General features: G+C 46.1%; 1 protein-coding gene across 1 annotated transcript in view; it reads left to right on the top strand.

The window, feature by feature from the left end:
- Positions 1 to 3,975, top strand: part of NFKB1 (nuclear factor kappa B subunit 1) — a 114,261-nt gene extending 110,286 nt beyond the window's left edge. Inside the window, exon 25 of the mRNA XM_084755909.1 lies at positions 3,132 to 3,975. Coding sequence (XP_084612035.1) covers positions 3,132 to 3,292 — 161 coding nt within the window. The 3' untranslated portion in view covers positions 3,293 to 3,975. The remainder of the gene's footprint in view (positions 1 to 3,131) is intronic.
- The last annotated feature ends 10,229 nt before the right edge of the window (positions 3,976 to 14,204 follow it).

Raw genomic sequence — 14,204 nt, 5'->3', positions numbered from 1 at the left:
TCCAGTGAAACCAGGCACAAGCAGCAGCCTCCCATCTTTGTACCAGTGCCCGTGTGGGAGGTCTGCCATCTGCGCTCACTGGGTTGGAGTCTTCCCCTGGGCGCCACCCTTTTACCTTCGGCAAGTCCTGCTTACCTGACCCTTGCCTCTTTGTCCTGTACCATCCGATCCGTTCCTTCCCCCACCTGCTGTGGGTAACCCAGTTGTCAGGCTTTAAAATCAGAAATGTAGAGAAAAAGAAAACATCACTTCCTTCTTACACCCTGTTAGCTTCTCAGAAGAACATTTCACGTTGCCGCCCACTGCTCAGCCCTGTCCGTTTCCTGACCCCTTGCACCTAGCTCTGTCCCCACGGCTCCTAGGCCCTCTCTCCTCACATATTGCCAGATTGGCCGTCGTCCTGCTCATCATCTTGTTGATGGGTTGGCCGTGGCTGACAGCCCCCTTGCTCGGTAGTGTCCACTCAGGGCTCTGTCACAGCACACCGCCTTGCTTCCTCTTCCTCACTCTTTTCTGAGGGCAGGCCCAGGCCTAAGCTTTGTTCTCTGCAGAGAAGTTTGTCCATTTATGTATGCGGGAGGCTCGTATGTTCATGTGTGTGTGCACTGGTTTCCTTGTGGCATTTCTGTACATACTCCTCACCACCGCCTCCCCCCCCCCCCCCCCCCGTCTCCCAGCTCTGCCCCCATCCCGTGCCCTCACTGCACCTGTCCCCCCCCCCCATGCCCTGCTTCCACTTTCACATGTGTTCTATTACCCTCCCGACCCTTTTACTTCCTTTTAAAGCCTCATTCTCCACCCACACACCTCAAAGGCCCCTTTCTTAGTTTCCTGGCCTCTACCCACACTCACCTAAATATGCCTATGTGACTGTTGGGAGCTGGGATCCACACACGAAAGAGAGCATGCGCTATTTATCTCTCTAGGTTACCTTGATTAGTGTTTCCCAGTTCCACCCGTTTCCCTAGAAATTGCATCTTTCTTTAAGGCCAAATAAGTTTTCATCATCCGCACAACTCTTTGCTTTTACACAGACTCACCATTGGCCACATCTGCCAGAAGTATAACCATCTCCAGCCTAAGACAACACTCAGAACATTCTCTGACACTCAACCCAGCAGGTTTTCCTTCTCTTCGTGGCAGCTGTGCAGGCCAGCCCATCCTCACTTCTTGCCTGAAGTCCAACAGTGGCTTCCCAGCCAGACTCTTTGTTTCTTTGCTGAGCCCTCTATCTGTCCTCTGCACCGCGGTGATGTGACATGATGGGGCTGCTATTATAATTAAAAAGTAAATACTTGGCAGCTAGGAAGATGGCAAGTGTGAGAACCTAACTTTGCCATGTAGGGTGACAGATATTTATAATTCTAGCAGCCCAAGCATGGAGGAAGAAGGGACACCAAGAGGAGGGATGGACTCACGGCACTTGTTGACCAGTCTGAAAACATAAGATGGAGAATAATCAAGGAAGTCCCCCAGTGTCAACCTCCACACACGTGCACATGTGCACACACCCCACAAACACAAAGCGACCAGCTTATAAGGAGGAAAGATTTGGTGTGGATTACAGCTTATAGGTCTCATGGTCCATTGCCTTCAGGGTGTGGCAAAGCCCTTCAAGGAGAAGAAGCACATGGTGGAGGAATCCTGCTCACCTCATGGTGCTGGAAATTACACAGAGATGAGGAGGATCCAGACTCCCAGTGTCTCTTTTAAAGCCACACCCCCAATGACCTAACTTCCTTCTTTGAGGCCCTACCTTCAAAGAGTTGTACTGCCTCCAAATAATGTTGCAGGCTGGAAACCAGGCCTTTACTTAACACTCAGCCTTAAGAGGACATTTTGAGATCCAAGCCACTAATACGCATTAAACCTTTAAAGTACTCTGCAGTCCCTGCTACACAATAGAGAGCCAAGAAAGACTGTTGATCAGATGAGTTAGCAGCAGGACAGCGCCGAGGTACTGTCCCTGAGTCTCATGTTCTCACATTGAGATTCAGTGATGAGAATCAACCATTTTGCTTAGTAAGTGTTAGGCTTCTGTATCCTTAGTATTCTATTAAAAAAAAAAATCAGCAGCTCCGGTCAGATTCTCCAATGGTGCTTTTCAATAAATAGAATTTAACTTACACTTTTAGTATAGACACATTTTTTTTTAAGTCCTCATTTTCTTATTCCAAAAGAAAATGTTTAGGCAGTGTGTATTATTTAATAGTTCATACAGCCCAGAGAGCCCGCAGTTTTAGTTCCTACTTCTGCTATGAATTTATTTTGTCTTGTGTTCAGCAGTTCTCCAAGCTGTAAGAGGAGTAATCGAATAGTTAGAAAAACATGCCTCAGTCCTAAGGGGAAAACACGGATATTCTGAAGCAAGAGAATTCAGACAGGGTTCTGAAAAACAGAAGGTGGGGTTTTAAAAGCAAGATGTGCTCGTGGACAGCGCCAACGATGCAGCAGTTTTTAATGCCGTTTGCTATCTCCTGCCCTTCCCGGCACTGCAAGCAGCGCTGATGCACGTGGGTGGCGAGGTGGGATGTGGGAGCGAGCAAGCACAGCCCTCCCACAGTGGTCCGCAGCAGAGCCGGGGAGGGAGCCCATCGCTCTCAGGTGTTCTAGTTTTCTCATGGTGCCGTGACAAAGCTCTCTGACCAGAAGCGACTTGAGGAAGAAAGGCTTTATTTCAGCCTCCAGGTTACTATCAGTCATTGAAGGAAGACGGGGCAGGAAGTCAGGGAAGAATCGGAATCAGAAGCTGTTGACAACTACTGCTTGCTGCCTCGCAAGCTCACGCTTATTTAGCTCTCACACAGTGCAGGACTCTCTCAGGAGTGTGCTGTCTGTAGGAAGTGATGTTGTCTGTAGGAGATGATGTTGTCTGTAGGAAGTGATGTCATCTGTAGGAAGTGATGTCATCTGTAGCAGGCTGGGTCCTCCTACATCAGTTAACTTGTCAAGACAATGCCCCCTCAGACACACACACACAGACCCACAGACCAGTCTCATCTGGCCAGCTCCTCATGAAAGACCCCCTTCTCAGGTGATTCTTTGTGAGGTTGACAGTTGGCGATAACTAGGGCAGCAGGGCCTTGCCTTGGTCTAGCTGAGCCCCTGATGAACTTGTGCTTTCTCCACAGATGAGCTCCGGGACAGCGACAGTGTCTGTGACAGTGGTGTGGAGACTTCCTTCCGCAAACTCAGCTTCACAGAGTCTTTGACTGGAGACGGCTCACTGCTATCTCTGAACAAATTGCCCCACAGTTATGGACAGGAAGGACCTATAGAAGGCAAGATTTAGCCTGCTGCCAGTTTCCCACACCGTGCAAACCAAAGCCCTGAAATTCCATTGCATCGTTCCAAAGGAGGAAGACAAAGTGCGTCTAAAAGTCCTGGAGGATCACTGGCCTGCTGTGTCATTCCCGGTGGCGGTCAAGGCCTTCTGAATTTGGCTTCCTTTCTTGGGTCTGAAATGAGTTTTAGGGTCACATACAGATGGTGTCCAGCAGCCACAGCACTGGGCTGCGCTGGAGAGTGGCTTGGGGTATGGTGGCTTAAGCTTGTCCAGATGCTGCTGGATTACACTTGCTTTGTGTTGTTGCTGCTGTCCCTCTGCTGGGTCCCTGCTGTCATTCAAAGGTGTCCCCACCTGGTGTTCTTTCTAGCCATTTACAGTACAGTTGTGCGTTCAAATTAAGATTATGAAAACAGATATTTTTAAATGAGTAACTTGATGCACAATAAAAAAAAATATTGCTTTTTCTAATGTGGTTTATCTGTGACTTTAAAAAAGAAAACATGAACTTAACAATATTTAAAATATGCTATAATCATTGCTGAAAATAGTATTTTCCCCCTTTTCTGCATTTTACTATTGTAAATATGTTTTCTAAATCAAATACTTTAAAAGAAAAAATGTTGGATTTATAAATGCTATTTTTTATTTTACTTTTATAATAAAAGGACAAGCACCTTGTGAACTCATCTTGTCTAATCTCTGCCAATACTTTTTCAGGAGTCCCTGTAACTGGGACCCGTGCATGTTCTCCTTTAGATGCATCTCTTCAAAGCTAGAAATGCTCAAAAGACAAATATGGAAAGAAAAGTGTCCTGACTCAAGACTGAAGTTGGGTTTAGCCAATTCTGGCCCAGGCCATTTCATCTGGACACGTGGCAGATGTGTCCACATTTTCCATTCTACACGTGATTCCTCTCCAGTGTATTCTTTCATCTCTATGATGTATAACATATTGAACCTTCAGCATATCGACTTCTCGGTATGGCATGGCCACTGCATTCATGAACACACGGTAACCAGGGCTGACTACATAAAACCTGTATAAGATGTGGCCCTTCACCGTTTATGGAGAGAGACTCATGAGCCACATACACAAACACACACACACACATGCACGCATGCATGCATGCACGCACACACACACACACACACACACACACACACACACGCGCGCGCGCGCGCGCGCGCGCAGGGCATTACCTCTTGTTAGGAAAGTGAGGAGTCATTTCTTCAATGATGTAGCCACAGGGACACTGCCCATGAGTAGGAGCAGGAGGAGGAAAATGAGGACCATGTGCATATGATCACAATACATTGTACACGTTTGAGATTGTGAGACAATATGATTTTAGGACTAAAAACTAAATTTCAGCACACACAAAAAGCCTTCCAGCACAAAGTTTAGTCAGTCTTCACACAGAGTTGGAACTAGAAAGAGGAAACGTTAATGGCTCTGAAGAGGCCATCTGATAGACTGTGATATGCAACCAAGGTCATTTGGGTTTTATAGTGTAGAAACCAAACCCAAGGCCTTTGGGCTAGAGAAGTGGCTTGGCAGTTAAGAGCCCTAGCTGATCTTCCAAAGGACCAGACAGTGGGTTCAATTCCCAGAACCCACATCACAGCTCACAACCATCTGTAACTCCAGTCCCAGGGGATCTGATGCCCTCTTGTGGCTTCGGTGGGCACCAGGCATGCATGTGAGGCGTGCATGTGATAATGTTATGAAATAGAATGTGGCAAGGGGGCACCATGGCAGGCCCATGCCAAGGTGTGCCACTGAGAAATGACATCATTCAACAGATCTGGTATAAAAGGGGTTTTATTTGGGGAAAGGGAGAGGGGCAAGGGCCCGGAGAAGGGGTAGAGGCAGACAAGTGGACATGTAGACAGACAAACTGGAGCAGAGCCATGAGGGTGGGGGCACAGAGAAAAATGGGGGAGAGAGAGAGAGAAAGACCACCACCAGCCACAGAGAGAGCTGGGATGTCAGGTTGTCCTTTTGGGCCGCATATACCTGGCACACCTGGTGGCAGCAGGTGATGATGTAAGCAATTGCTAGGTCCCTGAGGGCAGGCCAGCAGGATCGCCTGTATGCTAACAGGTACACAGATAAACGTGCAGGCAAAACACCCATACACATGAATAAATTAGAGGAAAAAAAGAGAAAACAAAAACCCAAGGCCTTGCCCAGTTCATGTGATCTACCACTGTCCTCAGCCAAGGTACTGGAAGCCCACCAGCTATTATCTTTGGGAATGGCTTTCACTATAAAGATCTATGACCTCCAAGGCCATAGTGGGCATATGGAAAGCCTGGCTCTCTGTCACCATCTGGGAGATGATTCTGGGCTCATATCCCTCTCACAGTTCTCAATCTTGAGATACCCCAAAGAGATATCTTTTTTTAAAGATTTATTTATTTATTATGTATATAGCAGCTGGTTTGTCTGCATGTGCTCCTGCAGGCCAGAAGAGGGCACCAGATCTCAGTATAGATGGTTGTGAGCTTCCATGTGTTGCTGAGAATTGAACTCAGGACCTCTGGAAGAGCAGCCAGTGCTCTTAACCTCTGATCCATCTCTCCAGCTCCCCCCCAAAAAGATATCTTCTATGTCAATGTCCACATCAGGGTTGGTATCCCAGAGAACTCCAGCTGTGCAGGTGTTGGGAACCTATTGTGGGGCGTTTGGGGATCCCGCTTGAGGTTTAATAAGTAAGGCAAGGAGACAGCTGTGTAAGTTAAGGCTGTTGGCTTTTGCTGGAGCAGTCTCTCAGCTGACCTCTAACGTAACCCAACTTCTTGGCCATCAATGTCTCTCCATGTGGTTCTCATTGCCTACTTCCCAGCTTGGTCTGGCTCCCTGCTGTCCTCCAGGTCTTCTGCCCTACCTCAGTTGCCAGCTCTTGATTATGCAAAAGCCGCACTCCTTACTCATACCCTTGCTATTGAGGACTTTGTGACCTTTGGGCAGATGAGGAAGTGACAAGCATTTACATATCCTGGAAATCTCTGGCGAAGTAGCTAACATCTGAAAATACAGGGACACACTTTTATAACCAGTAATACAATCTCTGTGGCTCATCCCAACAGGAACCAAACAGGATGCTAAGTCACGTGGTCTTAAAAGTAGGCCAAATCTGGGATGATTTGGCAAAACACTCCCAATGTACAGAGAGAAAAACTAAGGTTTAGGGAACTCACTCAGTTGCAGCTGAGGTGCTTCTGAGTTGACAGCCAGATGTTTAGCTCCCAGGCTCCTGAGTTAATAGGGCAGGACTGCACTGGGACCTGACAATCCACCAGTAGGGATTTGGTATAAGATTAAGTAAAATGTCAGCAATGAAGAGATGCTTATGTAATTATTTAAATAATGTCCTTATATTATTTATACATAATAATAATACTTAACTTATTTAATAAAATAATGTTCCAAGTGCCTAATCACCAATTCATCTGAATCCTTCCCTATGGAAATTTCCGTTAAGTATGAAAGCACAAACCATAAGAAATTAGACACACTATCAATTGTGATTAAATAACCTCAGGATCAAGAAAGTCCTTCTAAAGCAAGACTTCATTCTGTGGTGTAAAAACAGACATTTTAGAATGCATCACCACTGAGCAGAATCTTGTTACAAAGAAAATTCTATTTTCTATTATATAACCATTTCTCCACCACCCCGACACACCCAAGTTATTCTGAGTTTTTGAAAACTTTAAAACAAAAAGTTCTGCTCTGGAGTTCCTTAGTACTTCCTGGAGCAGCTGTGCCTCTTTCTTCAGCCAGCTCCTTCCCATGGCTGTTAGCTGCTGTGTCTTGCAAGGTGATGCCAACGCCCCTTGCACTGAGAGAGACGCCATCTTTTCCTCTGTTTAGGTCCTGAGTCTAGGGCAGGAACAATGCCAAGTGACTTCCAAATTTAGTTTCCAACTTCTTCCAACCCACCTGGAACTCCATTCTTCTGGAACTCGGCTGCCATGTTCGGAGGGAGCCAAGCAGCCACAAAGAGAAGCCTGGTACAGACAGGTGTTCGGGGCAACAGTCTTAACCAAGCTCCTAGCACTACCAGCCAAGCCAGTCTATCAGCTGCCATGCCCCTGCTTGGCCTTTAGGCTACCTCAGCAGATGCCACCCATAATAGACAGGCTGTTTTGTACTTCTCCTCAAATGACAGCTTTGAAAGCAAATTAAATACTAGTGAAGGGTTTCAAGCCCTCGGTGTAGAACGGATGTCACCATTTCCCAGGTTTCTGATGAGACAGTTCCCCTACCAGGAGTTCAGCATAAAAAGATGCTGACTTGAGGGACACCAGAGTGCCCATGCCAATATTTAAAAATGGCATTGCTCTTCTTTAATAAGCAATTCTGGCTCTCTTTTGTTCCAGAAACTTCCCCCTTCTTACCCTGGTCTCTAGGCTACTCCACATGAAGGCAGCCTGCCCCGCCTGCCTCTCAATGGAAGGAGAGCCCACCTTCGCACCAGCAGATGGGGATAAATACCAGAGCCAGTGCAGGCGCTCAGGTGGGAAGCTACAATGGGCCTGAAATAAGCTTGCCCTGAGAGCTCGTCTCACAGCAGGCCACCACTCAAAAATAGCTTCCTCAGAACTTCAGTCATCTTTTGAGGTTTTTGTACTCCGCAGGCATAACCCAGACCTTTTCAGGATCCGCAGCCTTTCTTCTTCTTCAGCAGAAGGAAGCCCTGCTGTTGTTCATTTGCCCACCTGGGTCCCCTACGGCAGCTCTCCGAGACACAGACATTGCGGTCACGGCACAGAGTATAGACCCTAAGCCTGCTAAGCCTTAACTGAGAGAAGCGAAGGGCAAAAGCCAGCCAGAGTGTCTTCATACACCAGCCCCTCTCAAGCAAGGATTACTAATTCTCCAGACAGTGCTGGGTGGGTACTCAACCCCGGTTTCCAACACAGAAACACAGCTCAAATTTGGCCCATCCCAGATTCAAATCCAGATCCACCCAACTCCAAAGACTATCTTTGAGGATGCTTGGAAGTCTTTGATGAAAAACTGCCTTGTTTTATAAAAATGTGAACAGCTCTGTGCAAAGATGGAGTCATGTTGTATGGGCCCAGATGCAAAAGTAAGTCCAGAATATCACTAGAAGGACATAGTGCTTGACTAAACCAATTTCTAACAGGCAAGAATGGGTATGCATGAATTACTCATGGGCTAGACTGAACCTTCCTTCTTCCTATTTTCTGCTTTTTAGGAAAGTGCTCTTTCTGATTTATACTTCCCCTGGCCATAGATGTGGAGAGACACAAGAGTCAAAACAGGGTGAAACAAAAATATTGTTTATTTCCTTCCGTATCGGAGAACTTAAGGTTGGGAAAGATCTTAAAGATTACCTGATGTGTGGTAGAGTTTAGAGCTCTTCCTCCCATGCTGTATGAGAGGTGTCAGGCTGGCAGGCCTTCTAGATTAACTTCTGCAGGAGGCTATAGCCCACTGGGATCCCACCCAAAGGAAAAGGGAAAGTTGGTTGGTCACATGGTGATCAGGAGAGAGCTGGCACGACCTCGAAGGCCATTTTTTTTTTCTCCAGAAGAGTGGAGAAGCAAAGCAGATGCTGCCTCTCAGAGATTCTGTATATTCTGTCCAGGCCAGAAGCATAGCAAAGCAAGGAGCTAGAAAGCCCTTCCCCAGTATTCCACTCAGCACCAGGGAGTAGAGTTGGCGCTGAAAGCAAGAAGCCTGGAAGAGTAAGAATAAAACATCTCCAACTGGGGAAGCTTCGACCTTGGTGCTGGATACCAAGCAACCAGATTCTTGGGTCTAGTCTGTGAGGAAAGAGACATTTTCTGTACTTCAAAACTGTTTTGTAAGGCCAGGCTTGTGGCACATGTCTGTAATCCCAGTGCTCAGGAGGCTGAGGCAGGGAGATCACCATCTGTCTGAGGCCAACTTAGACTACATAATGAGACCTGCCTCAGAAGAAAATAACGATGGATAATGATGATGATGATGATGATGATGATGCTGTTGATGATGATTTTGAAGCAACAGCGTATAACATCAGAGGCAGTATCACTCAAAGCCTTGAACTGGAAGCTTCATAGTATGGGTGATTTTGCTCTGCAGCACACCTGTTTATCTCCTGGCCAAATGCAAATGTTCCTTATGCATTTGAAATAAATTTCTTTCTGTGATTTGGAAACAACCATCTTACAAATTAAACAAACAAGTATCTTTAAGCATGAGTGCTTCAACTTGAAAATATTTCCCCATATTTATTTCCATAATACTCAGGTAGAGGTTACACTCCTTGCCACATTCTGCAGGACACATATGCTAGGGCCTGGTCCTCCATGAAGAGAGAGGCAGGACCAAAACTCAGTCAACCTTCACAATTCACATCTCTACTTTAGTCTGCAGCTAGTCACAGAGTGTATGGCTGCCATGAAGGAACAAATCACACAGTTGTGCCAACAGGAGCAGCTTGCTAGTCAGGGGCATTGAAGGACATTATTCACAGCTGGCCAAACATCTGGAAGACAGCATCCCACCAAACCAACTTGGCTACGAACACTAAAACTAGACAGAGCTCCCCAGGACAGGACAGGAGGGCCTTTAAAAGTGTATGGCAATCTTCTTTCACTCACCCACTCTCCTTCCAAACCACTCCCTGTAGCTCTGGAGCCTGCAGATGTTTCTTAACACTGCCTGGCCTTATTTCCTGGGGTGAACCCCCTTCCCTCAACAAATACCTAACCCCCAAAAGCCCACCCATGCACCCACTGGTGGCAGCACACACCTTTAATCCCAGCATCCAAGAGGCAGAGACAGGTGGATTTCTGAGTTCTCAGCCAGCCTGGTCTACAGAGCAAGTCCTAGGGCAGCCAAGGTTACATAGAGAAATGCTGTCTTGAAAACACCAAAACAAAACAAAACAAAAACAAAAAACCCCTAAAACAACAACAACAACAACAACAACCCCACCCCTGCTCCACTTACATTAAAGCAGAATCCAGCCTACCAACAGAACACAGGCCGATCCAGAGAGGCCAAAAGGACTACACAGGACACCTCAATAAAGTCCTACTGCAGCCTCCCAGGCAGGCCTCGTGACCAGTAACCACCCTTCCTCCTCTCTTTTTGGGGCTCCACAGCCCCTGCACCTGGCCTTCAATCAATCCCTGAGACACAGAAAAGCCACTGTCTCCCCAGGTGTGAGCACAGTGTGGGCTCACAAAGCATTTGTGTGAACCACTCAAGATCTATGCAAAAGCAATACTACAATTCTTCCCCTCTAGTGTGGATCCCTGGAAGGTCACAGGCATTTGGCTCTGTCTTCCCCGCCATCTATAGTGAGTGACTGGGGAGCAGCATATGCACGCAGCATGTGGGCCAGCTGCCATTGTGGCTCTGAAAGGCACAAGGACTCCTTAAAGCTTCAGAGAGGAGCAGAGTGTCATCCCTTCCCACAGGCCACGCCGCATGCTGCTGTGCAGCAGCTGATGGCCACATCTTTCCTTTTGTTACTGAGGCTCCAGAGATTGGTGTCAAGTTTCCACAGAGTCACAAGAACTAAATTTCAGTTAGAAATCACTCAGGGAGGCAGAGGCAGGCGAATCGCTGAGAGTTCGAGGTCAGCCTGGTCTACAAAGCGAGTCTAGGTCAGCCAAGGCTACAGAGAAACCCTATCTTGAAAAACAAATAAATAAATAAATAAATAAATAAATAAATAAATAAATACAAGCGAAAAACAAAAAGAAATCACTCAGGGCCAGCAAGTAGACTCAGACTGTAAAGATGCCTGCTTCAAAAGCCTGGCCACCTGAGTTGGATCCCCAGAACCCACAAAAAGATGGAAGATGAAAACCGACTCCACAAAGTTGTCCTCTAAACACACACACACACACACACACACACACACACACACACACTTTTTGTTTTGGTTTTTGGGGGGAGTTGGGTTTTTGTTGCTGTTGTTTTTGTTGTTTTGGTTTTTTAAGACAGGTTTCTCTGTGTAGCACTGGCTGTCCTACAGCTTGATCTGTAGACCAGGCTAGCCTTGTACTCAATAAGATCCACCTGCGTCTGCCTCCCAAATTCTGGGATTAACAGTGTGCTCCACCAGGGCCTCAGACACACACTTTAAAAATCACTTAGCTGCTGCCTTTTTGCCAGGGTAGCAGGATGTGTAGAAATGAAGTAAACTAAAAAGCAGAACAGGAAGTAGTTCTGCTTATTGGAACCTTGTGAGCCAGCGTTGCTGTTGCCCATCTCTGTCTGCGAGGAGCCTGGACAGAAGCCAGAGCTCAGCTAAGAGAGCAGCAGTCTCCTTTGTTTCTCTCTCCCCTCCCTCCATCTTCTCTGCCTTCCTCTATCTCGTTCTTTCTTCCTTTCTCTCCTTTTCCTGTCTCTCACTTTCTCTTTCTCTTTCTCTTTCCTTTTCCTTTTCTCTCTCCCTCTCTGCTCTCTCTCATACTCTTCCTCTTTCCCGTCCTATCAATTATTCTTTTTCCCCTCTTTTCCCCTCCATCTTTTACTCAGCAACCCTCATGGCTTCCTTTCCTTCTTTAGAGCATGTAGTTGCCCATGCGTGCACTCCAGGGCACTGGCAGCCAGCTCGCACAGGCTCTCCCTCACTGTCCCCTCCCACCTTAGAGGGAAAGAGTGCAGATCCCCCAGGAAGCTTGCTGAAAGCCAGACTTGGCTCAGGCATTGGCCAGCCACCTCCCAGCAGCCTCGTTTCCTTTGCTTAGGAGATAGGTAGCCTCTGTAGGACGACTCGGAGCCCCGCACAGCCACCCAGCAGGGACCCTGTCTCTAGCAGCTCTTTTGTTTTTCCTTTGATAAAACTGGACAGAGTGATACCAAAATAAAAGGATGAGAATAGGTTTGAAATATATTCATCTTTCTGCTTCTTCAACTTAGGCCATGGAGCCTGGATTCACCCTCACCCCCAACTCCTCGTAGAGAGCTTTTAATGCCTCTTTCACTTTGAACCAGAGACTCTCCAGGTCTGATGGCTCCCACCATCTTTTGTGGAATAATAACCATAGGCAGCATTTACCATGAGCTTATGCATGCTGGCACTGGACAGGCTGATCCAATCAAATTTTTACAATGATGCTGTGAAATACCCATGATTATTAACCATGTCTGTAAGATAAGGAAATTAAAGCTTGGATGTTATATATATTGGGGTTAAATGAAGTGCATCCATACACGGGAAGTGGGTAACCCAGCATCCCATGGTTGAACAGAAGCCCAAGTGTCCACCGTGCCCTCCTCATGGTCTAGCTGTGTGTGAGAGCTCAAAGCCCAGAGTTCTAATATGAAGGTGATTTGACTGACTATGAGATTACCTTACTATGAGTGAATTCAGCAAACACGGGCTTCATTTTTTTGTTTGTTTGTTTTTGGTTTTTTGGGGGTTTTTTTGTTGTTGTTGTTGTTCTTGTTTTTTGTTTTTCCTGTAGCATGAAGATCCATTGTTTTGCAGGAAATCTCACTTATTAAACATTACCAGGTCACTTGATTTTCTAGAGATTTTTTTTGGCTCCCATCTGCTAACCACATGACCTCTGTGACCTTTACCCAAGCTTCCTATAAGTGTGTCTTCAGGACAGCCTGTCAGGGTAGGATGCTGGAGTGCTCCCTGGATCCCTGGGTGACACTGTTCATAGCCACCATCCAGTGCTTGCCGAGTCTCAGATATATTCACTTCTCCAGATCCATCTTGTTGCCTTCATGCGGAAGCAGCAATAGTAATAATACTATTAATTATAATAATAATTAATCATAATAACAATTACTTATAATGGATCACATTTTCAGTATTCATGGCATCATTATCTATCCATTATCTCATTTAGTTATATATATATATATATATATATATATATATATATATATATATATATATATATATAAATTGATATATATATCAATCAGAGAAGGGCTGGGAAGATGCTCAGTTGGTAAAGTGCCTGGTCCTCAGCATGATGATCTGCATTTGGACCTCCATTACCCTCATGAAAACTAAGCATGGTAGCATATGCCTTTCACCTCAGAGCAGTAAGAGTGGAGGCAGGCAGACGTTCAGACCTCATTGGCCTTGGTAGAGCTGGCTAGCCTTGCAGGATCAGTGAGCTTCACGTTCAGAGAGAGACACTGTCTTTAAGAAAGAAAGAAAGAAAGAAAGGATGGAAAGAGATCAGGGAAGACATCTAATATTGACCCTTGGCCTTCACACACAAGCACATATACCACACACACAAATAGAAAATATAGAAATTATGGCACATAAAACCTCAAAACCTGCTAGGATTAGCCAGGTATTCAAACACAAGCACCAAGTATGTCTGATATTAAACATCATTCCTTTAATTGCCTCAATTAGGATGGTTGTGGTTGTCAAATCAGAAGACCTGACCACAAGTGGTTTAAACAAATGAGACTTTCCTGGCTGTAATCTAAGAAGACCTGAGTTAGAGGGCAGAGGGTTAATTTAGCAGTCCTAACATCACTGCTGTCCCTGTCGACACTGTTTCACCAACAGCTCTTAAGTGTCAAGGCCTCAAATAGATGCTTCTCAGTTACACCCAGTAGCAGGATTCACTTCCAGTATCTCTCTTTAAAAAAAAAAGTATGTGTATGAATGTTTTGCCTGCCTGTATGACTGTGCACCGCCTGCATGCCCAGTTCCCAAGGTCAGAAGAGGGTGTCTGATCCTTTGCAGTTAGAATCACAGATAACTGTGAGCCACCACGTGGGTGGTGGGAGTCAAAACCCAGGTCCTCTGGAAGAGCAGAAAGTGTTCTCAATCAACTGAACCATCTCTCCAGTCTCTTCAGCCAGGAAAACTTCTATCAAGGTATCAACTTACGTCACTGCTCCACTGTGCACCACGCCCCTGACACAGGGGAATATGTTTGGTGTAAC

This window comes from Acomys minous (genome assembly GCF_964271855.1).
Source record: "Acomys minous genome assembly, chromosome: 14".
Lineage (NCBI taxonomy): Eukaryota > Metazoa > Chordata > Mammalia > Rodentia > Muridae > Acomys > Acomys minous.
The sequence above is the reverse complement of the archived record's forward strand: the minus strand, read 5'-3'. Positions and strand labels throughout refer to the sequence as shown.